Below are 23,952 nucleotides of genomic sequence, written 5' to 3' on the forward strand. Positions count from 1 at the left end.
TTTGGTAACTGAGCACATGAAATCTTGCATGATATGCTCTCAGAGGAAAAACAGATGCTACTCTGTACAGATGGCTTTTTTACTGTTGCACCTTACTCACTGGAAGTTTTTCTGAGCATTTTATATGACTTAGGATTGTGTGAAGGCGACTTTTGTTTTAGAGCATGTTAGATAAAGTTCACAATGTGATAAGAATGAGCTCTCGGCCCTGCAATGACTGCCTACTGCTGTGACTATTATTCTTGCACAGAGGTGATTCACTTTTGTAGTAATTTTTTAATGTTTTCTGCTCTTTTTGTAATGGGGCAGGAGAAACACTTATTGGTTAAGAAACTCAGAAATATAAACAGACACGCTGCTGGTGTGTTACAAATGTTTGTAACTGCACTGGAGTATCTGCAGATATTCAAACCATGCAGAGTCAAATTCTTAAGCACAGTTACATGCATATAGGTATGTCTTACTGTTTAAAATCATATGTTCAAATGTGCCATTCTAATAAAAATGGCACTTTTGTAATGTGTCCAATCAGTTTTTTAACATGTGTTCACAACTACTTGGTATCCCTATTTACAGCAGTAATCTGAGACTCTAATTTATGAGGTTCAGTGACATCTGCACTTCCCAGAATCTCAGCAAGCATGTTTTTTATCCACTTCTCAGGACAGGTGGAAAATATCCTTTCTGACTTTTTTCCGCTACATGTACACTGGAATGCATTGTTCACTGCCTGGTTTGTTTGGAAATTGCCACTCGGCCTGTGCTCAGTCTCTTGAATTATGATGGGAAACTGTGAGGTTGTGTAGGACACCCCACTAATTATAGGAAGCGAGGTGTGGGCAGTCATGCCTAATGGTTAGTCAGGTGCTAGAGCTGAAGTCAGGAATCAAGCCAGGGCTCAGAGATAGGGTCAGGTGCCAAGCCAAAGGTCAGAGCTGGAGGTAGAGTCACAAGTCAAGCCAGGGGTCACAGCCTGAATCCGCATCAGAGGTAGGTCATAGGAGCAGGAACTTGGAGCAAAGCAGGAACTGGGCACAGACAGGTGTCGGGAATAAGGAAGGCAGGAGTCAGGCCATATAGGCAGGGTCTGCAGTAGCAGCTAGCTCGGGATTCACCTAGTTGCTTGGACCAACTTTCTGTGCCTCTTTCTGGTTTAAGAACTGGGTCCCAGCCAATCAGTGGAACTGGATGTGTCCCCCAGTCAGGAGCTTCATGTGAGCTAGAGCTTCGCTAGCCCCCTTCTTCTCTGGTTTGGGTGAGCTGCTGTGTGGCAAGCACAGCCTGAGCACTGCCTGCAGACCTATGGGCCAGGGTTTGAGCCCTGCCATCTCTCACACTAATATGATTATGCACATCCCAACTACACCAGTTTAAGCTGACAACTGTTCGGAATTCGTTTTCCATTATCCCACATAACATGAACCAAATATATTCTTCTGTACAGTTGTGAAACTATACTAAATGATTGTTTTGTTAATGTAAACTAGGTTAAATACTTAGTTTTGCACTTTCCTTGACACTGTTTGAAAGATGTAGTGTGGTTAGCGTCTGATTTCTTCTTTTTACAATTAAAAAATAAACTGTACTGCTTGGTGACCTGAAGTCTTGTTCCAGACCTTGTGAATTTCTAGATCATTAATCTTCCTTTTTAAACCCACATTTTCATACCAATTAAATTGTCCTTTCTACTTGTGGTTCTGTTTAATTGGCAGAGCAGTATTACTTGTGGGTGCCAGATTAAAACTCTGCAGAGTTTCACAAGTGCAGTGCTAATAAGTAATCATCCAGTCTTCCCTTATTTTTTGTGAAGCGATAGCTTCCAAATTGCCTCAGGATACCTCCATTCTCTAATTAAAAATCTACAATTTTTGTATTCCTAACTTCCCTACAAATATATTGGAAGAGATTGGACGTAATGATTATCGTATCAAGATATTTATTATTACAGAATTTTGTCATCCTTAAATATATCTAGAAGGTTTGTGTCTAGCCCCAAAGAATAATTGCATATTGCTTAAGTTTTATCAGACCTACTCAATGTGCAAAAACTAAATAGTGGGTGGAAAGATAGAGACAACTAAATGGAAAAGATGAGGTTTACAAAATAAAGATTAAAGAGCATGGGTTTTAAACAGAAAAGCAAACGTTGAATAATTATATTGTGAACACAGCTTTTTTGTAATGCGCTTCCTGTTTTGTTTTTATTCATTGCACTTGTTTCTGTAATCCTTGTTTGTTAATGCACAAATTGAGTTGGTTTCAGTATTCATAGGCAGCCGAGATATAAAATTTGAGAACAAAAATTGTTGATTAAATTGCTAACAGAACTACATTGTAATTAGTAACACTAAGTATAATTGCTCAGTAATTATCAAAATTAGGGCTTGTCTACACTGACACTGCACAGCGCTGCAACTTTCTTGCTCAGGGGGTGTGAAAAAACACCCCCCTGAGCTCAGCAAGTTTCATTGCCGTAAAATTACACTTTGTTAGGATTCCAGAGAAGAATTATTGTGGATTATGGATCAGGTCAAAAGTAAGTACTAACAAATGCTGAAAATTGTCAAAGTAATGCGAAGGATCACATTTAATTCATATTAGCAGTGAAAATGAGTTTAATTTCCAAGGGCGGGCTAGGTGGGTCACAGGCCAAGTGAGATGGCTGTGCTACAGGAAACATGCCTTCGCCTTAGAGCAGGCAGTTAGCCATCCTAATTATTGATCCTGATACAGGAGAGAAGGTGGTGATGCATTGGCTCAGATCAAAAGTTTTTCTGAAAGCCTTTGTACGGCTCTGCCATACTCAACACTGGACCTGAAGGTGCCCAGCTGGCTCAGTCAGTAGTGCATGAGTCTCTTAATCTCTGGGTTGTAAGAGCCCAATGTTGGGTGCATTACTGTCTATCTGCTGGAACTACTTACCAAGAGTTGTGGTGCATTCTTCATGAGCAATTTTTAAATCAAGACTGGGTGTTTCCCTAACAAATATACTGTAAATCAAAAAGGAATTAATTCAGGGAAGTCCTACATCAGCCCAGTGATATGGAGGAAATCAGACTAGAAGATCAGAGTGGTCCTGTAACAGGGTTCGCTCAGCACTCTGGCGCCTCCTGCTGGCTGTTCTGGGAATTAGCTCTGCATGATAGTGCGCCTTCTTTGGGTGGTGCCTCACTTCCATCACTCCTGCTCTAGGACCCACGTCTCTCTAAGGACCGCAGCGTCCTCTTCAGCGACATAGCCCTCTGGCTGTGCTGCACTCTGTGCTCCTCCCTTCTGTCCAGCCACTCCCCTTAGTGGCTGCTTCAGCGAATTGTCTGGCTACTTCCTCTTTGCCTTTGCCTTGGAGCCTCAGCCTGCAAACCCCAGCAGCCAGGAGCTGTCTCTCGCTCCCCTGGTTCCTGCTCGCAGCACTACTCTGTCCAGGGTGCTGGCAGTTCTCTCAGCCCTCCAGATACTGTCCTTCCTCCCTGGACTCCCAGCAGAGAGCTGCCCTCCTCTGTCCTGCAGCTCCCTTTTATTATGGGCCTGCTGGCCCCTGATTGGCTGCTCCCTTCAGCCTTTCTCTCATTGGCTGCCTCCTGCACAGCCTCCCTAGGGCTCTATTAACCCCTTAGAGCCTAGTGTGAGGCAGGTACCCCATCACAGATCCTTTGAGGCTTTATGATCTATGAAGGTGCACATTGACTCTAGCGTTGGTATGCTTGATCACTGGATACTGCTCACCAGTCTGGGCAGGCAGCTCACATAACAAATCTCTGGCCATGCAGCTTAATGCCACAGACCTTTTCCCCTTTTTATGTTTTTAAGTGTCTCACTGCTTGTCAGTCACCAATAACTGCTGAGCAAGCAGCTGAAGTAAGAATTTTGAAGCCATTAGTTGTACAGCTGTTTCTGCAGAGTTTGCAGTCTCATGGGCCCCAACACAAACGCACACCAGAAGTCAAATATAGATAGACTTCCTGTCTTTCAAAACTGCATACTTCAGCAGTTTAAAAGAAAGCCCAGCAGGATGGTGCAGGGTCATGCTCAATTCTCATGGTAACTTCTGCTCCCCACCTGGCCTGCCTAGTTATGCTAAGGTTGCTGCAAAGGCCTACTAGTTTAACTGCTTTTGGCAATAAGCGTTGCAGTCTATTATTCCAGTTACTGGCCATGGCTTTGGCACTTTGCTAGGCTGTTAAAATCTCTCCTTACATTACCACAGGCAGGGCCTAATCATGTATCCATAATTGCTCTAACCACATCAGTTAATGAGTAAGTATAATACTGTCTAGAACTCTCACTCACGTCAAAAATTCGATTAAGCTATTTAGGACAAGAACCTTAGATCAAATCCTGGCCCCACTGAAGTCAATGGCAAACTCTCTCAGACTTCAGTAGAGCCAGGATTCCCCCTCCCCCCCTAGTTTTTTGTTCTGTAAAGTGCATAGCAGGCTTGGGTGCTGTAAAATTACTACTGATTATCAAGGCAGTGATGTGGGGAGTAAAATTTAGATTGAGTTCCAGTAATGGCGTGATGTATATTACAAATCACCATCATGTCACCAGACTCAGGGATGACTGAGGGTTTTTTCTTATTCTCTCAGAAGGAGGTATTTCAGGAGATGCTTTTCAAAAGGTAAGGAAAGGAGGAGAGTGGTGATAATGGGAAGAAATAGTCCATATCAGAGGAATCTGTAAAAGGAAATTATTAAGCAAACTCTCTCCTGTAATTGTGGCTTTATCCACTCACGTGTGCATCTTCATTACTCATCTCCAAAGCTCCCACTTTGTGTCTGTGTATATGCAGTTCAGTCCATCCATAGAAACCTTGTAATTATTGATGACCGTTTTCATTTTAGTTCTGTAATCAACAAACAAGGTAGCCAGAGCATGAGCTCCCAGTGTGATACTGTGTCATAAAAGAGCTAATTCTTGGTTGTGTTAACAAGGGAATGTTGAGCAGAATTAGAGAGGTGATATTACTTTGGAATATGACATGAGTGAACCACTGCTGGAATATTGTGTGCAGTTCTGGTGTCCAAATTTTTTAAAGGATGTTAAAAAAGTGAAGAGAGTTCAGAGAATGATTTTTGGTTTGGAAACCAACCAACCTTATGATAAGAAACTAAAAATTCAATCAGTTTATTTTATTGAAGAGAAGGGTAAGAGGCTACTTGATCACAATCTATAATTACCAATGCAAAAAAGAAGATATAATACTAAAGGTTCCCTTAATGTATCATATAAAGGCATAACAAGGTTTTAATGGCTTGAAGTTGAAGTCAGCAAAGTTTAAAGTAGACACTGAGGCAAAATTTTAGGTGTGGGGAATTAGCCATTGGAAGGGTCCTTCAAATGATGAGATGAAATTTTACACCCCTTGTTCTAAATCAAGAGTAGGTGTCTATAAAAGATATAATCTAGTTCAACCACAAGTTGGGATAAATGCAGGTTTCACCAAGTGAAATTCTGAGGCCTGTATTATATAGGAGTTCAGACTAGATGATTGTAATGATCCCTGCTAGCCTTAAAATCTCTGAACTCTTCGTTCCAGGCAGTGTAAATCATAGTGTAAAACAATCTTAAATGTTAGTAACATGCAAGGGTGAATCCAGTTTGCTAATGTCATGGCCATTAAGTCAAGTCTGTGTGTATATTTGTATACTCAGGATTGGATTTTGTATTTGTAGGACCCATTGGTGACATTTTCTAAAATGAACTGCCTGCAAATAATTGCACTGTTATTACTGTTCAAAATTGTAGGTGGTATAATTTTTAAAATGTGTGTATTTTAGACATCAACAATTATATCCTTTGTAGTTGACTGCTAGTCAAGATTTTCACACATAACACACGCTAGTCAAAAGAATTTCAAGGGATGCAGGCAGCAATTTTAGTAACTTTATTTGAAAGAGAGTAATTAGCCTAGTTTTGCTCACTTTGATAGCTCTGCAGGTTTCTGGGGTTTCTCTGCAGGTTATTTACGCATTTTGTTGTAAGGATTTCTGATGCCAGAGAGTCCCCACATGCCAGAGTCACTTTGAAGCTCCTTATGTCCTGGTTTCATGCAAGTAGTTCTTCCTCTTCCTTACTAATCCTTTGCTTACTGGCTGGTGATTCATAGTAGATGAATTTGCAAATTGTGAGCATTAAAGTTAATTAATAAGACTAATTCACCTGTTATCCTGCTTCTGCATTGCAGCCTTAGTGTATGGTGAAGCTGTTTCAGTTAAAACCATCATTGGAAACCTTTACACTCCTAGGTTGCATTCTGTGTTGATCTGTTTTCTGAAACTTGCAGACCAAAGCATCTTTCACCAAAAGTAGATTTATTAATGTAAAATATGGCATGTTTATTCTTTTAAGAAAAATATACATTGATTTCATCCTGCCATGTCTTGTTGTAGACGTTATTGGAGCCAAGACGTTCAAAAATAAGTACCTACAGCTAGAGTTCCTCACTCCATATTTAGGTGCCTAAATTAGTGGCCTAACTTTCAAAGGTGCTGTGTACCCTGTATCTCTCGGTGAGGTGAGGTGAGTACCCTCGCCTTGGAAAATGAAGCCACTGATTTATTAGCCTAACCTTAGTCACGTAGTTTTGAAAATTTTGGCTCAGGGTAATAATTTCATAGGAGCCCTGACAATATCTGTTGGATAGTACATGCTACGCTTTGTCTGTCATTAATTTTCCCCTTAAACAGATTTTTGTTTTAAAAAAAAAAAAAGACAGACAAATAAAAAGAATAAAAAAATCACCAAAAATTTTAGATGTTAGTATAATTTTTCATAACTTAGGTCTAGTCTACAGTAGAAAAGGTTTTCTGATATAGATATACCAATATAGCTATACTGGAAAACACTCCATAATGTAGATGCAGTTTTTATGCCATCAACAAAGTGCTTTTGCTGGACAACTTACACTGGTTCAGTCACATGAGCAAAATAAACTATACCAGCAAAAGCATTTCTGTGTCAGTATAACACATTTGTGATTTGAAATAGTGTTTAAAAAAAAAAAAAAAGTCACAGCCCTAACCAATATTGCTGTACCAGCAAAAGTTTCCAGTGTAGAACTGACCTAAAATAAATGCCTTTGTGTACACATCCCTTGGAAATCTGAAGCTGGAATCTGTTCACTTACCTATTGTTCTGTTTTATACATATGTAAAAGTGTATATACAATGTGCTTTTCAAGTTTTGTAAAAGCACCGAAGGCATTTTAAAGGATTTGAAAAACAGGTCTAAATATACAGACAACGGGAAAGGTTTAAGATTTGTAGGAGGCAGGAATGAGATCAGAGACATGATTTAAAACTGAAAGATTAGCGCAAGTTGTCTGCTTTGTACAGCTATGGGGTGTGGCTCACCTGGTAAAGAGTGAGAGTTAGTCGAAGGGTGCGTCTACATTGGGCTGTAAACCCACAGCAGCGAGTCTCAGATCCCAGGTCTGCAGACTTGGGCATGCACTAGGATGCTAAAAACAGCAGTGTGGGTGCTGAGCTGGAGCTCAGGCTGGGAACCTGGGGACTGGGGTGGGCTTCAGAGCCCAAGCTCCAGCCTGAGACGCAATGTTTACGCTGCAGTGTTTAGCGCTGTAGTGTGGGCCCCATGAACTTGAATCTGTGGACCTGGGCTCTGAGATTCGCTGCCACTAGTTCTATAACACAGTGTAGACATACCCTAAAAGAGACAGGGAAATTGCAGTGACATTCACTGTTCCGTTTAAATAAAGGACAGCAGGCAGCTCCTGTCATTAACTGTCCAACACTGCAGGTGGCTCTGGATGCCGCCCAGATCAAGATGCCTTCAACTTAAGTGTTTGGTTTGAACAGTGAACTTATAGCCTCCTTATTGACTCATCCCACCACCTTCTTTGCTCTGGGAAACTTACAACTCACAGCTGGATCTATCTGGATTGAATCTTCCTTCTCCCCTTCCCGCTTCAGCAAATAAATACATTTAGTATTATGAGTTTCGTATTATGAGTTAGCAGCACACATGAAATAACTGTCCAGTCCCTAGATGTTGGTGTGCTGTCCTGGGAGGAGGAGGGAGGTCACAGCAATGTAAAATGGGCTTGGAGGTGTTCAAACTAATGATGGGGCATGGCTAGGAGTATAACATTCTATAAATATTTGAAGCCTCAGATAAATTATTCCAGAAGAATATGGAGGGGGGTTACTAAAAGTAATGGGCTGAAAATGAGAGGGGAAATTTAGGCTGAATATTTGGGATAAGATTCCCAACACTGAGATCTACTAGTTTGTGGAATAGTTTCCCAAGGGAATGGGCGGAGGCCTGATTTTCTTGTGAGACTTCAAAATGAGGCTGCATAAAACACTATAAAATAAACTTTAGGAATAGTACTCCATTGGGATGTGGGTGGAACTAGATGATCTATTCTATCTCTGGCTTCTGTGCTAGCTACTTGAATCAGTTGTGTAGCTTGAAAAACCTCCCAGCAGAGAGGGGGATGGTGGTTTTCCCTAATATGTCTTGAATCTTGACCATTAGGTACCCTCTCCCACTTGTAGTATGAGCTCTTGCTGACAGGCACTATCTCCTGTGTGTATTTCTCTGTCATGCACACACTGCCATTTTGCAACCTATATTGGATAACAGAAGCCAGTTGACCCAGCGTGTGCAGTACTGCGTGAAATATAGTCCACAGTTGGAGACTCTTGTCTATTACGAATAATGGGAGTGGGGACCATGAAGGGACGAGAAACCACATAGGGCTGTTTGCAAATGCAGTGGAGGCATTCGTAAACATGGTGTAATGTACTCTGTAAGCTACTGTTAGAAGTATAAAGCTTAACACGTTGCATTACGAAGTCCACCACAGTCCCAGACTGCACACCAAGGGGATCTAGTCACATAGAGTGTTGGTGTTCTTAGGGGTTGGCTTGTTTTGGCCTTGTTTTGAAATGGATTAGCTTGATTTTTGGCTTATTGTGAAAGTCGAGGTGCTTATTTGCCACGTGAAAGTTGACAACTGTGCTTCCAATAAAGCACACTTGGCTGATTGCCACACCCTTGGTGTGGATAGGGGACATGCTAGCAGATAGTGTCAGTATGGTCTTCGGGGTAAAGCACAGGATTGGAAGTCAGGAGAGCTGTGTTGTGTTTATAGTCCTGACACTAACTTGCTGTTACAAGCTTGGGCAAGAGACAGCAATCTTTTCTGTGTTACAAAAATTTCCCATTATTGATAGCGAGTGCCAGCTCAACACAGGTTATCTGCAAGTTTAAACAAGGGCAAACTGTGCTCAGCACTGTTTAAACCTTACCCACGGTTTCTGAAATGGTGCAGAACACTGTTTGTTCTTATTTGTTCTTGCAGTTGAACCATGGGCACCTGCATCCCTTGGTGACACGTACTGTCAGCAATGGATAATTTTTATAATGTTTTTATAATGTTGCCAAGTTGTTAGCCTCTCTAATCCTTTTATCCTGTCTGTGAAATAAATACCCGCCTTTTTCACAAGGCTGCTGTAAGGATGAATTTGTTTATTTATAAATGATTCTGGGTTCCTGGGGCAGGCCGTTAAATATTGTTATAACTGAAGCTACTTTCAGGCTAACCTGTTTCCAAGAAAATCATTGTCTTTGGATGTCTCTCAAGTGAGGGATGTGTGAGCACAGGCTGCAGTTTTCTGAAGAGAAGTTGAAAATGTGTGCAGCACACTGTGTATCCCCTTATAATGGGAAAATCCACAAGCATAGTTTCTCCATGTCTTCAAGTCCCTTTTTCCAGGAAGTGGCAACCAGCCACAGTCTGTTGGCAAACTGTTTGAAAACTTAAAGTTCCATGTTTTCATTGAAAGACTCAAGAATATTGTAACAGATTACATGATTTGTGTAACCCTAGGAGTATGTGCTTGTGACTTCTGCTGCCTTTGAATTAGTGGTAAGAAGTTTACTTTTAGAGGTGAAGTTTCTACATGTTGTCACAATGAACTGTCGCGTGCATCAAAAGCCAACCTTGTGCATTAGTTCACCATGGCTGAGTGTTCTCCTTGCCATGAAGGCTGAGGATTTGGCTCTCGCAGAATTTAGGTGAAACACAGTTTGTTCTCACTGACGGGTTCCAGTCCTGCAATTTCACAAGGTCACAGTTCCCTCTATAGACCACATTTGGTTTTGCTTGCTGAAACTCAGTTGACTGCACTGATTATCTGAAGATGGATTTACATAGCATCCACACAAAGCATTACTGGGTATAATGGAAACATTTCTCAGATTCAAATAAAATTTCTGTAGTATTAAAGTTGTGTAAATAAACAATGGGGATCTGAGAAATAAACTAGCCCGTAAACTTCATGTAGGCTAATGTGAAACAGTAATGTTATGGCTATGGTTAAGCGATCACTTTATTATAAGCATCAGTTCAGCACCCTGAAAATCAGGCTCCTTTAAGAGAGCTCACAATGGGCACCCAAAAATCTCTAATCAGTTTATAAAAATTTCTCACTGTGCTTAGTCACGGATTATTCTGTGGCCTTGGCAAAGTCGCTTGACTGATGTTCTCCAATCTGTGAAAATACTTTTCTGGTGTCTCATTGCTAAATTCTTAGAGCCTCTGATGGAAGACCCTATTGAATTGCAAAGTATTATTATGTTAAAGTATTTCTTAAAAGAAAAATTCATTAGGGTAAAGAACAGTCTTCAGATGGTCCATCAGTGGTTCATATTGCATTATGAATGTAGATAATTAGGGTAAATTCTCCTACCATATGCTCTGTGGTTTATGTGAAGTTACAGGAGTCTCAAGATGAGAAAGCAGCATGTGTTTAAAAAGTGTATGTTAGCATTCTTATACTTACGGAAATATCTCCCTTTTTGAAAAAAACACCTACTAAATGTGGAAGTCTGCACTTTGAAGGGATTGGCGTTGGGGGAGGCAGGGTTGTGGAATCTTCATTAAGTACAAGTTTTGCTGTTTTCTTTTGCTTACAGGAAGGGGTTGAGGTGCGAGTTGCTAGAATATTCAATACCTTTGGTCCTCGGATGCACATGAACGATGGCAGAGTTGTCAGTAACTTTATCTTACAGGCTCTTCAGGGAGAACCTCTAACGGTAAGTAGTTGGCACGTGGTCCTGGGCTTAGAACAAAACCACTTAACGAATGCTATGGCCAAGATTTTCAAAAGTGACTGATGATTTTTTTCAATTCCCTAGCTTTTGGGTGCACAACCTGAAACACTTGAAAGAGGTTAGATTTTTAGAAAGTGCTGAGCTTCCACTCTCTGAAAATCAGGCCTCTAGACGTCTCAACCTGTGTGTCAAAAAATAACTAGTCATTCTTGAAAATGTTGGCCTGTATTTAAAAAACTTTATGGGTGTGCACATTACGGTACTGTACCACAGCCTTTTTTGGTGACCTTGAGCAAGGTGTCTCTGCCTCAGTTCCCCATCTGTAAAATGGGGATAATAGCACTGCCTTGCCTTGCACGGGTGTTGTGAGGAGAAATACGTTGAGGATTGTGAGGCGATAAGATAATAGGGGCCTTATAAGTGCCAAAGATATAGATAGAAGCATACATCCTAAATTAATCATATATCTCCACAAAATGGGTGGTGGAGGGGTATTTGAGGTAAAGGATGAGATCATGAGATATATAATTTCATACACATGGCAACTTTTTAGATTTCACATATAAAATTTGGAGACAATGTCTGGAGCAAAGAATGAGGAGAAATGGTACTAGGAAATCACTCAAGTGCTTTCTAGGATTTTATTGTTTGAATTAGGTATCTTTTTAAAGTGTGCCACAGGGTGTATATGGGACAGTTAGAGCGCAACATGTTTGAGTACTCTACAAAGCACACACTTGTAGAGGGCTTTGCTGCACTGGGTAGACAACCCCAAGATTGAAGTGCGTTGTTTATGGACAGTAATAATTTATGTGTGGTCTGCATGCTAGCAGAGCTCCTGTTTGTTTGGAAAGAAGTGTTGCTCAGGCAATAAATGTGCCTAGTCAGTAAGGAGAGGGGAGCTGAAGTCAATTTTTTCAGGGTATCTAACAGTCAGGAAAGATGCTGGGGGCCAGCATTCTTTCTCATACTTTAACACAATATTATTAGTTCCTCTTTTTCCCCTCTTCCACTAAAACAAACAAAAATACCAATTTATAATGATAGAGGGATGAGTTGCCCTTGTGAGAAAACCTTCAAAAATGACTAGACTGGCCTAGGGCAAGGTTGCTAAGTGTCCAAGCACTGCTTATTCTTTCAGTTCTTCATACAGTTGCGCTGGGAAAGGGTTGCGGTGTTTTGGGGCTGGGGATAGAAGAAATCTATGCAATGGCATGTTCCAAAACCAGTCGTTCCTTGGTACAATCCTTCTGATTTTACATGGCTGTGGTGAGTCATTCCTGTTGTGGGCATGCTCATGGGGCAGTACATCTATCACATGGGGTTAAACCAAAGAAAAAGTAGCACAAAAGACAGCGACCTCCACCCAAGAATTAATTTAACATATGGGTTTTCAAAGGACTTCTGTAAATTCTTTTGAAAGGGCCTTCACCCTCCTATCCACCCCGTCCTTCACCCCTAAAAGCTGCAGTTGGTTAGCTGGGACTGGCTGCATAGAAGAGAATATGTGGCCAAAACAGGGTGGGTGGAGTTCTTATTTCAGATGGAGAGTTTTGATCCTAGTGGGGTTTTTGATTGCATCAGAATATACAAACACAATAAAGCAATGACTTGCCAGTACTTTCTGATTACGCCCTGTGTACTCTATGCTCCTGGGGTGATATTCAAGGGGCACAAAGTATCTCTCTCTAGGTGGCATTTAGAAGTTTTGCATAGAGCATCAGAGGTCAGATGTTGCTGTGTGTTTTATCTGACCATTCTCCTGTTGCTTATACCATGCTGGTCAAGTGGTTGATATGCCAGCTTGGCATCTGAATACGTAGTAGTTCTGAGCTTCTCAGACTTATCCAGCAGAGCCTTGACTTTTTTTTATAACTACAAACTGTGAGAATGTAATCATTGCAGAGACACGAAATTCCTAAAAGTTGTTTATGCGGACTATTTATCTAGATTTAAAACAATTCATAGTTCAGGATATTTCGAAGTGTCATCAAGAAAAGCTTGGAGTAGTACTGTCCTCTGGGAGGAGAGTTGAAGGCTTGTCTATGTTCAATTTTTTTTAACTCCCAACAGCCAATCTACAGTTGAACTCCTGCTGTTGCAGCTGCACCTGTGGAGCAACGGGGAAATTTTAAGCAAATAAGTTGGTGTGAGCACAGCCAGTCGAATAATGACTCCCTTTAATTCTTTGGAGTCTGAAAAGTCACTAGGGAAGAGGATGAGGGTACTAGTGATGCTTCAGCATCCTGACTAGGTGGTGGACATTGGTTAACTGAAGCACAAGAAATGCAGCTCTCCATTTGGATGAATAGGCGGTCAGATTTTTAAAGTATGTCACAAGTTATTGCTATTGTTTATATTACAGTGACACCTAGAGGCCCAACCAAGGATCAGGTCTCCATTGTGCTAAGCACGGACATGTCAAAAAGACAGCCCCTACCCAAAAGTGTTCACTATCCAAGTATAAAATGAGACAACAGGTGGATGCAGCAGGCAAAGGGAGCACATGGTAACAGTGGAACAGTTCAGTGTAACAAGTAGCAATCACTGCACCCATCAGTTATGTAATCATTGCTGGATGTTTTGCAGCCATCACAGCAGAGGAGCATTACAAGGAAAACTTTGAAGAAGGCCTTGTGGTAGACTTCTTAGGTATAATTTGTAAAAGTCTCTTACCATAGATAAAATAATAATAAATAAAAATTTGACCCAAGGTCACTGTACTACTGGTGCATGAGTATCAAAAAGCAAAATTGATTAGGCATAAGAGTGAGACTGAAGTTTTATTGAATTGGCCAACCTCAGTAAAATAAATCAACAGCCAGCAGAAAAAGACTGGAAAGTGAATCAGAAATCAAAAACTTAATTTTTTTACAACTTTTGCTGTTAAAATTAAAATCTTAAAATTAAAATCATTAACTATTTTAAAACATAAGTGTGTTCATTTTTTATCCAAAAAACCCCCCACAAATAAATGGATAAAAGCACTCGTTTAAAAGAGAAGTTCAAATGTGGGAATTAATTATACAAAATGGAACATCTCTCTTAATTATTCCTCATTAGAGTCAAATGTTTTTGTCCCATGCAAACAGTCAGCTTGTTTTTATTGTTAAAGTATTTATATGAGAAGTTGTGGGGGGAGAGGGAGGGAACACAGTGTATTCTCAGACTGCCTTTAAAACATGTGGCAATGAAGATCACTGTGTAGAAAACATGCACAAAGTGAGTATTTCTCTTTCTTTCCACATATAGATAAAATTAAATATATTAAAACAGGTTTCGGAGTAGCAGCCGTATTAGTCTGTATTCACAAAAAGAAAAGGAGGACTTGTGGCACCTTAGAGACTAATAAATTTATTTGAGCATAAGCTTTCCTGAGCTACAGCCCACTTCATCGGATGCATTCAGTGGGAATGAATCCGATGAAGTGAGCTGTAGCTCACGAAAGCTTATGCTCAAATAAATTTGTTAGTCTCTAAGGTGACATAAGTCCTCCTTTTGTTTTTATATTAAAACAGAGGCTGGAAAGCTGTGTGGGGCATACTGTTGAGGCACCAGTGCACTCTCCCACATTTCTTTCAGAGTAAGATATTAAGTAAACTCTATTAGACCTCTAAATGTTTAGGGCTTCATCCAAAGCCCATTGAACTGAAGACTCCCTTTGAGATTAGTGGAGTTTGGGTCAGACCCTTAAAGCAGGCTTAACCAGAGACAGATGTTAGCATGTACATCAGTTGTGTCCCTATTTTCTGAGCAAAACAAATATTATATCTACTTCTTCCGAAAAGTTTTTCTAATTCAGTGTGTGCCCGTGTCAAGAGGAGTATCCACATTTTTATCCTTAAACATGCCTATTTATAGCTTTCAAATATGTTTATTGATTTATACTGGAACTTTCAAAAGTATGCTGATTTATTGCCTTAACATCACAGCCAACTTGTGTAAAAACTGAAGGTATCTGTACTGTGGTGGAGCCATTGCAATGCCTTAGTTATTTCCACTTAATGTGAGAGGGGTTTTTTGGTTTTGGTAGTGGTTGCATGAAAAATAGATCTATCTCAGATATTCACCGCACAGTCGGTGTAGAGAGTCAGGCAGCCGAGTGTCATGGCCAGGCCCGGAAGGTGATATTAGCAGCTGCATTTTCTATGGAGTACAGAGGAGGGACACTGGTGGGTCCTGGGAAGACCAGAGAGAAGTAGGCTATAATCCTCAAGACAAAAGATAAGGAGAGTTCTACCTGTAGACAGTGAAAAGGGGTTGAATCTTAGAAGAGTAGTGTGTGAAGAATTGCCAAGATTAGGATTTGGCCTGGCACTCATGACGCACAGTCTGGCAGCCAGCTCAGTCTGTAACTTGATGTTGTGTCCCAAATCCATGCCTCAGGTGGTCCTGACAGCCTATTTATGGTGGTGTTGACACATGCCATATGTTTTCATGTTCTTGTAACTTTGATTTTCATTGTTTTTTAGGTATATGGGCCTGGAACTCAAACGAGAGCATTCCAGTATGTCAGGTAAGGCTTGCTTGTTCTCTCTAGCACTTTTCTACGGAGTCTGATACCTGTCATCATATTATGATAGTCTGAGACATTCTACAGACAGGATCAAGCCAGTAAAATGTAAAGCAAAAAAGAAGTGGTGTTCTAGAACACAAATTCTACTTTCACAGAGAAGTTGAATATATAAATAGTCCCTAGCCAGGTGAGAACTTTAAATTCAGACATAGCTAGAAATTTGTGGTTATCCCCATCAGTGGACGCAAGTGGTTCTGTTGTTTTTCTGCTTCATGAAAACTCAAGTTTCATGTCTTTGTATCTGAATGCACTGCTGCCACCTTGTGTTCATAGGGGGCTATGTAGCTTTTAATTTGATTTCTAGAAATAGGCTTATACAATGAGGTTTTAGCCACTGATGAAACTACAACATGGAGCTGCTTTGTGGTAAAGCCCAAGTTTAGATTAAATTTAGTGCAGTGTGTTGCTTAGTGTGGAAGTAGCACCTTGCAAGCCACAGTGTGCTGTGGCTACACTAAGGAGTTTTCACTGGTTAAGATCTCCCTTGTAGACAAGATCTAAGTTTGTCCTTCACCATCTTTATTAGGAAACATTCATATCAGAGCAGTAAGATTCAGGGGCTTTTAATTTTGATTTCTATGTTTTGTGTCTAGCAGAAATAAAATCATAACTTCAGCTCAGGCATGTCGTCTGTGTTTCCAATTTAAATCTCATTTCAGACATTGATTGTATTTCAGAACTCAGTAAAAGAAAATGTTTTTAGTTGCATGTAACCATGAATAGAGTCTAACCATATTTCATCTTCATTTGAAATTTGCAACTCTTTATTAACTGTTCATATAACACTATGGTAGGGTTTTCTTGCAGCACAGATTAGAATTCCCTTGGGAATTTGTGGTGACTTTTTTTTTCCCCCTTCAGGCATCACTTGAATATTTTAGTGACTAAGGCCTGAAGCTCAACATTGAGTAGTCCCACTGAAATCAATGAGACTACTCATGGGCTTCAAGTTAAGCACATGCAGAAGTCTGATCAGGACTGATGGCTAAGGGAATTTCCAGTAACCTCCAGATAGTGGCAGGTTAATCCCTACTCTGTCCTCATACACTTATACATCAGACTTTGAATTCTGATCTAGTTGTGACTCTTACTTCCTAGTGCCCAGTTTAATTGCACAGACTCCTGAAACATCTTTGTTGCAAGTAAACAGGGAAATATGGTTGTTTTTTGTTTTTTACAAGAATAACACCTCTTTGTAAAAAGTATAGAAAGCATCTAAAATCAAAAACACGATACTATTGTAAAACTGTAGACTCCAAAAGTCTGGCTATTTTGTGTAAACCTGATTTGCAATGCACTGACTTGATCCCCCTTCGGTCCAAACAAACAGATCTATATTAAGACTGCCTTTTCGCAAGACTTAAAGAATCTCTTAAAAATTACTCCTAACCTTTGAAAATAATTTTTAAAATACAGTTTTACAGTTAGAATTTTAAAGTTATTGGAAATACAGTAATATGCCTTCCTTCCTTCCTTCAAATTTTAAAATGTCATATTTCAATAGAAAATACAATTCTCCTGCATATTTGTTCTAAACAGCATTGAGAACCACCGTCCAGTCTAGTTTAATTTCACAAATGGAGTGATGTGCCCTAAATAAAGCATAAGGGATGCAAATAGAGTTAACACTTTTGAAAGCCTTTGGTTTTGATAGCCTGTGTTAGTAATACAAGGAATTCTGTTGGTTATTATCTTGGCAGCTTCTCTCTAAAGCTGCCTGCCAAAATTTGACTTCACACCTTCATGCTTTCCTCTGAACAGTTTAGGGTAATATCAGACATGGCAAGTAATGATTTAATGTGTATTTATATTATGACATTCATGCTATAATCTTGTCCATCAGCATTTCCCATGGCTTGTACAATTCAAAGTGCTGTCCCATAATATTAGAGGAGAACTATTTTTTTATCTCATTTAGTGCTGAGACAAAATCCTCCCTTATTTTAAAGTGACAAAAGTGCTTTATTTCATGTATTATAATTACTCATTGCATGTTAAGATTAGACTTCTTTGGTATTGAAAACCAGTGTGATCAGAACTGGATCGTGTCTAATAAGGCAAATCTTCAGTTTACTAAAAATACACCTTAAGCAGTCATTTAAAACTACTAATTTTAAAGGGCACAGCATGTCTGGTTTTCATGTATTATTTATTTTATCTGTATCATACTATTTTTTATATCTAGGACAATTCCCCTTTTATCCCCCCATTCCCTCGCACACATCTTGAAGTCTGCTTCACTATATAAATGGCCTCAACAATCCAAAAATACAGACCACCTCTTCTAAAGCTGAGGGCTCTAATAACGTAGGGTCTGATCCTATAGCTCTCATTTAAATGTAAAATCCTATTGTCCTCAATTGGAGCATTCACATGAGTAAAGGCTGTAGGAGTAGCCCCCTTGAATAATCTTTACTGCTGTCATTCATTTTTAAATCACTTTAAAAACACTTCATGCACGAGATACAGTATAAATATATTTCACATACAGGTTTAATATAAACAATGCGAGTTTATGGTTGAGAGCACGTTGCACAACACTGTTTGCTATATGTAATTACCTAACAGATAGTGCAGCATGATAACTTATTGTTTGCAATTGACGGTCGGGACTGACCGTGGTAGTATTACAGTGCATTTATAGCAAAGCACATGGTTGTGTTGTCATTGCTGTGATGCAATGCAGCCTACTATGGAGTGGAAGGGACTTTGTACCTTTACTCCAGTATGAGTTAATTATCCAAAATCCTCAAAATTACTGTTAACAATACACTTCAAAATGAGCTTTTATTCAGTTTATTACAGTTGATGAAACATTACTGTCTAATCGACACAAATCCACATTATAATTATTTATATAGTGCCATAAAAATGCATGGCACTTAAGAAAGTAGTAGGCTCTTCCTTGGCTTCAGAGAGCTTACATCAGAGGTCCCACACTCTGGTCCTGATGGCCAGACCCTTACACCCATGCAAAATTGCTGCGACTTGTACAGACACAGGAGTCTGTCTGTGCAGATCAGATTCAAGGTTGTGACCTATATTTATTGAACAGCATGTCCATATCTCCTGACTTACTCGCCAGATAAACCAGAGTGCCAGGGTTGTTGGGTTTTTTTGTTTGGTTGGGTTTTTTGCGGGGGGGAGGTTGACAAACTCCTTTAAAAAATCTCTTCTCCCCCTGCCTTCTGCAGTAATATTAGTAGTAAATGGTATAGAAATTTGTAGCATTTTGATTTGGCACACCTAGTTTGAACATGTAATAAAGAGAAGAGCTGATGTTTTTGTTCATATTGATACTCTGGACCTAGGACCGAGAAGGAGGATTTAGTGCGTAACACCGAGATATCATTTTTTCCAACGTAAACTTATTTTAACAGAGTCTTTTTAAAGCTTCTGAAAATAAGGACAAAACTTGGTAAGCAGCAGTGTCCTTGCTTCTTTTCACTATCTTGAGCCAATCTATTACAATCCATCTGAAAAATTGGCAATTGCCTCATTTTAAATGAGTGGAAGGCTTAGAGGCCAGAGGAAATAATAAAGTATTAATTGTTTAGCAGTAATCCGTTAATGTTTCTTGGTTGTTTTTTCATATAACTGTGGAGGAACTGCAGCTTGTGCCTCCCCAATGTAAAGGCTCTCACTACAGCAAATTATCCTCTAAAACGAACAGCAAGTCCTCCACTGTTTTTGATTTATTGAAATTAATAACTATGGAGCTAACCAGCCAGCAAATTACCAGTGGGTATGAAATGTGGACTTCCACTTGAAATGTACAAAATGCATAAAATCCATTTTAATTGCAGGATTTGATTTCTGCATTCATCATCGAATTCTTTTGCTTCAGTGGGGTTCTAGCAATATGGATCTCTTTGAATAAAGTATGACTGTTTAAAGAGAAATGGATATCTACTCAATCCCTGCTTTCCCTTTTGCAGTGATCTTGTGAATGGGTTGGTGGCCTTAATGAACAGCAACGTCAGCAGTCCTGTCAACTTGGTGAGCATACAGTTTTGTTGTTCTGCTACATTTACTTCACAGTCTGGTTTTTGCTTTCTTACTTATCATTGGTGTTAACTTTTACAAGAATTAAATGCAGCAAAAATACTTTCCATCATGCACAAAAAACCCGATGCTCACTCTACAAATGAGAGATTTGGCATAGTACTTGCCAGGCTCCTAGACCTTAGATCTGATCACTGTCTCAAGAATAAGAGAATTTTGCAATACGTTTTGAGTTTTAATTGATTTAAACTTTTTGCTCAATATGCAATGCAGCAGAACCAGTTTATCTGATCTAATTGGGACTGGGGGCAGATTAGATAATCAAAAATCCAGAAAAAACAGAGAATGGGAAAGTCCAATGCTGCAGCACCATCTAGTGGCCACAGGAGAGGTCACTTCCCTCTAGATCTGGGTGTGCTGGTTGTCCAGTTAACACAGAGAGCTGGATAATGGAGAGTCAAATAAATAGGGTTCTACTGTATTAGAAAGGGGGGGGATGGAGTAAATTATTTTAAGACACTTCAGAAATGCAGTTGAAGACCACCCTCGTTTCTATACATCAAAAGTGCGATCTGAAACCATTGGTGACACTATTGTAATTTATTAACCTGTTTCTGCTCCAGAAGCTTCATTTTTTATTGTTGTTGTGATACGTGCCCCATGCCCCCCTTTTATGGCAATTGTTCTGAGGTATCATCGGTAATAGAGATTAAATATGGATGGCTATTTCCAAAGCAATTATAACAGATCCGTGGTTTATGTAGTCACAGCTTGAAATTACAATATTTAGGAACATATGGCATACTGCTGAGGTCAGCTCTTGAAAAAGTGTGATGATTTTTCTTTGGGATTCTCATGGAAAGCAAAATGTGCATCTCATGAGGCTAAGCGTATGGAAAAAAGGGGGACATGCACAATTAAACACCTGAAAACCTTTGAAAACCTGCAGTTTCTTTTTTGGATGACTAAATAGATTAAACTTGGGAGCCGGGTTTTCAAAAGCACTCTCTTAGCTTAACTCTGCTGCTATTGAAATGGTAAAATTTCCATTGACTTCATTGGGAGCCAGAGTTAGGCCACCAATGAATGCTTTTCAAAATCTCACATAACAAAATGCATTTTCTAGGGTGTCTTTGAAGACACATTACATACCATGTTGTTTTAAAAGATGTGGGGGACCAGAAAATTTTTGTTTATAAATGGTTCTGGTCACTTTTCAAAGTAGAATTGAGATGTAGTGACCCTTTGAGGATAATTAACCATCGGAACAATTTACCAAATTTGGTGGTGCATTTTCCATCACTCGCAATTTTTAAATCAAGTCTGGATGTCTCTTCAAAGAGCTGCTCTCGTTCAAGCAGGAATTTTATTGGGGCAGTTTTCTGGCCTCTTATACAGGAGATCAGACCCTTCTGGCCTTGTAATCTATGAATTTTAGTTCATTCACGTATTTGGTTACTATCCTCATAGTGACTCTTGGCAAATCACAAAATACGCATTTTTAGAGTTGCTTTGTAATTTCTCTTGTAACCTGTATCCACTTCCTTCTTAGGGGAACCCAGAAGAGCACAGTATCCTAGAATTTGCCCAGTTAATTAAAAAACTTGTTGGTAAGTATGACAAGTAAATCTTGGGTGAAATTCATAGAGGGCTTATATTATCAGATGATGATTACTTCATTAAAGTATGTATAATACATAAGGCTAATAGAAATGAAAAGAAACAGATTCAAAACAGCAGTTGTACCAAGGACATTTAATTGTCTACTGATTCTATAATTAAATATTAGATTAAAAATTTAGAATTTAGTTCAGATTTTCAATTATACATAAAATACTATATGAAGAAAAGAATGAATATTTATTTTCATGTGGCAGTTTGTCATGTACTGTTTACTTATATATAGTTTATGCAAGTTAATGGGTTCGTTGTGGACGAATGAAGAGCCTTTTCTATTCTTCCTCATTACATGTTGCATTTTCTTCAAGGGAGAGGCGAATGTATATCTTTTCCTCCCAACAGCGAACTTAACAAAGAGCACTAAGAAATAGGGATAGGAAGGGCAATTCGTGCCCATTCTCAGAGGGACTACCAGCTGTTTCTGAATATTGCTCTCCATTCTGGTCTGACCCCAGGTAGACTTCTCTATGCATGGGTTTTCTTCTTTCAAGAAAGAAAAGAAAATGTAAGATGATCCCTTTCAGGTGTACGACACTAAATGCTGGCAGCAATAGAAAGGAGAGATGCTCTGACTATTTTAGCTAAAAGTTCAGTACAAGACCCACACATCAACTCCTGCTGTAAATGCAATCACTGAGAAACTGAGCTGAATGTGAATGAAATATATCATATCCTGAACTAAAATACAAATACTGTTTGGGTAGATTTGTCCAGGAATCCTCCTCAGATTTTCTGAGTTTTTCTATCTCTACCACCCTCAAAAGCCTCATGCTGTGATGACCATTTTTCCCCCCTATACTGACCTGGCCACTGGAGGCTAGAAGTGATTCATTCCAGCGCCCATCAAAGTCTCCCTTTCACTTGGCTGGAGGGGATGCTGGAGAATATTTGGCAGTCCCTACCTCTCACCCTGTGTTCCTGCTGTTGAGTGTGCTGCCTTTAGAGCATTATTGAATCCCAAATTTTCCCAAATTTAGGCTGTTAGGTAAGAGATCCAGGACCTCCATGGTAGCATTCTCTGAAATGCTTCCAGCTCCATGCACAGGGCCAGTTAGGCAGAACTGCGGGGTCTCAATGCGTGGATGAGATGATGGTGTAGGGAGGCGGGGTTTAGATTTATTAGGACCTGGGAAACCTTTTGGGAAAGGGGGATCCTATACAGGATGGGTGGGCTCCACCTAAACCAAAATGAAACCAGATTGCTGGCACTTAACATTAAAAAGGTCGTAGAGCAGTTTTTAAACTAAGGGCTGGGGGAAAGCTGACAGGTGCGGAGGAGCATGTGGTTCAGACAAAGACATCCCTTATAGGAGGATCTGCTAATGGAGATTCTCTATGTCCTAGTAAGCAGGAGAGTATGGAAGATCATAAAATACAAATAGGATCTGATGAGAAACAGTCAAATGAAAAAAAAAGTCTTATTCAATTACATCATGTAATGGGAGAAGCTAAAAAGTGACAAGTTTTTAAAGTGCTTATATATCAATGCTAGAAGTCTAAATAATAAGATGGGTGAACTAGAGTGCCTCGTATTAAATGAGGATATTGATATAAGAGGCATCACAGAAAGTTGGTGGAATGAGGCTAATCAATGGGACACAGTAATACCAGGGTGCAAAATATATCGGAAGGACAGCACAGGTGGTGCTGGTGGGGGAATGGCACTATATGTGAAAGAAAGCGTAGAATCGAATGAAGTAAAAATCTTAAATGAACCAAACTGTACCATAGAATCTCTATGGATAGTAATTCCATGCTCGATTAATAAGGATATAGCAGTAGGAATATATTATCGACCACCTGACCAGGATGACTGTGAAATGCTCAGGGAGCTTAGAGGGGCTATTAAGATAAAAAACTCAATAATAATGGTTGATTTCAACTACTCCCATATTGACTGAGTATATATCACCTCAGGACAGGATGCAGAGATAAAGTTTCTTTACACCTTAAATGACTGTTTCTTGGAGCAGCTAGTCCTGGAACCAACAAGAGGAGGGGGAATTCTTGATTTATTCCTAAATGGAGCACAGGATCAGGTCCAAGAGATGAATATAGCTGGACCGCTTGGTAATAGTGACCATAGTATAATAAAATTTAACATCCCTGTGGCGGGGAAAACACCACAGCAGCCCAACATTTAATTTCAGAAAGGGGAACTACACAAAAATGAGGATAGTAGTTAAACAGAAATTAAAAGATACAGCACCATAAGTAAAATCCTGACAAGCTGCATGGAAACTTTTTAAAGACACCATAATAGAGGTTCAACTTAAATGTATATCCCAAATTAAAAAACATAGTAAGAGAACCAAAAAAGTGCTACCATTGTTAAACAACAAAGTAAGAGAAGCAGTGAGAGGCAAAAAGACATTCTTTAAAAAGTGGAAGTTAAATCTTAGTGAGGAAAATAGAAAGGAGCGTAAACTCTGACAGATGAAGTATAAAAATATAATTAGGAAGGCCAAAAAGAATATGAAGAACAGCTAGCCAGACTCAAAAAGTAATAGCAAAAAAAAAATGTTTAAGTAAATCAGAAGCAGGAAACCTGCTAAACAACTAGTGGGGCCACCTTGGATGATCAGTTGCTAAAGGAGCATTCAAGGACG

General features: G+C 39.6%; 1 protein-coding gene across 3 annotated transcripts in view; it reads left to right on the forward strand.

Annotated features, from left to right (window-relative positions):
- Nucleotides 1-23,952, forward strand: part of UXS1 (UDP-glucuronate decarboxylase 1) — a 93,171-nt gene that overhangs the window by 63,379 nt on the left and 5,840 nt on the right. For all 3 annotated transcript variants that reach the window (XM_077814265.1, XM_077814280.1, XM_077814274.1), the window contains 4 exons: nucleotides 10,945-11,064; nucleotides 15,555-15,598; nucleotides 19,597-19,657; nucleotides 21,216-21,273. In XM_077814265.1, coding sequence (XP_077670391.1) covers nucleotides 10,945-11,064; nucleotides 15,555-15,598; nucleotides 19,597-19,657; nucleotides 21,216-21,273 — 283 coding nt within the window. The remainder of the gene's footprint in view (nucleotides 1-10,944; nucleotides 11,065-15,554; nucleotides 15,599-19,596; nucleotides 19,658-21,215; nucleotides 21,274-23,952) is intronic.

The sequence above is a fragment of the Eretmochelys imbricata genome, chromosome 1 (genome assembly GCF_965152235.1).
Source record: "Eretmochelys imbricata isolate rEreImb1 chromosome 1, rEreImb1.hap1, whole genome shotgun sequence".
Classification (NCBI taxonomy): Eukaryota; Metazoa; Chordata; order Testudines; family Cheloniidae; genus Eretmochelys; species Eretmochelys imbricata.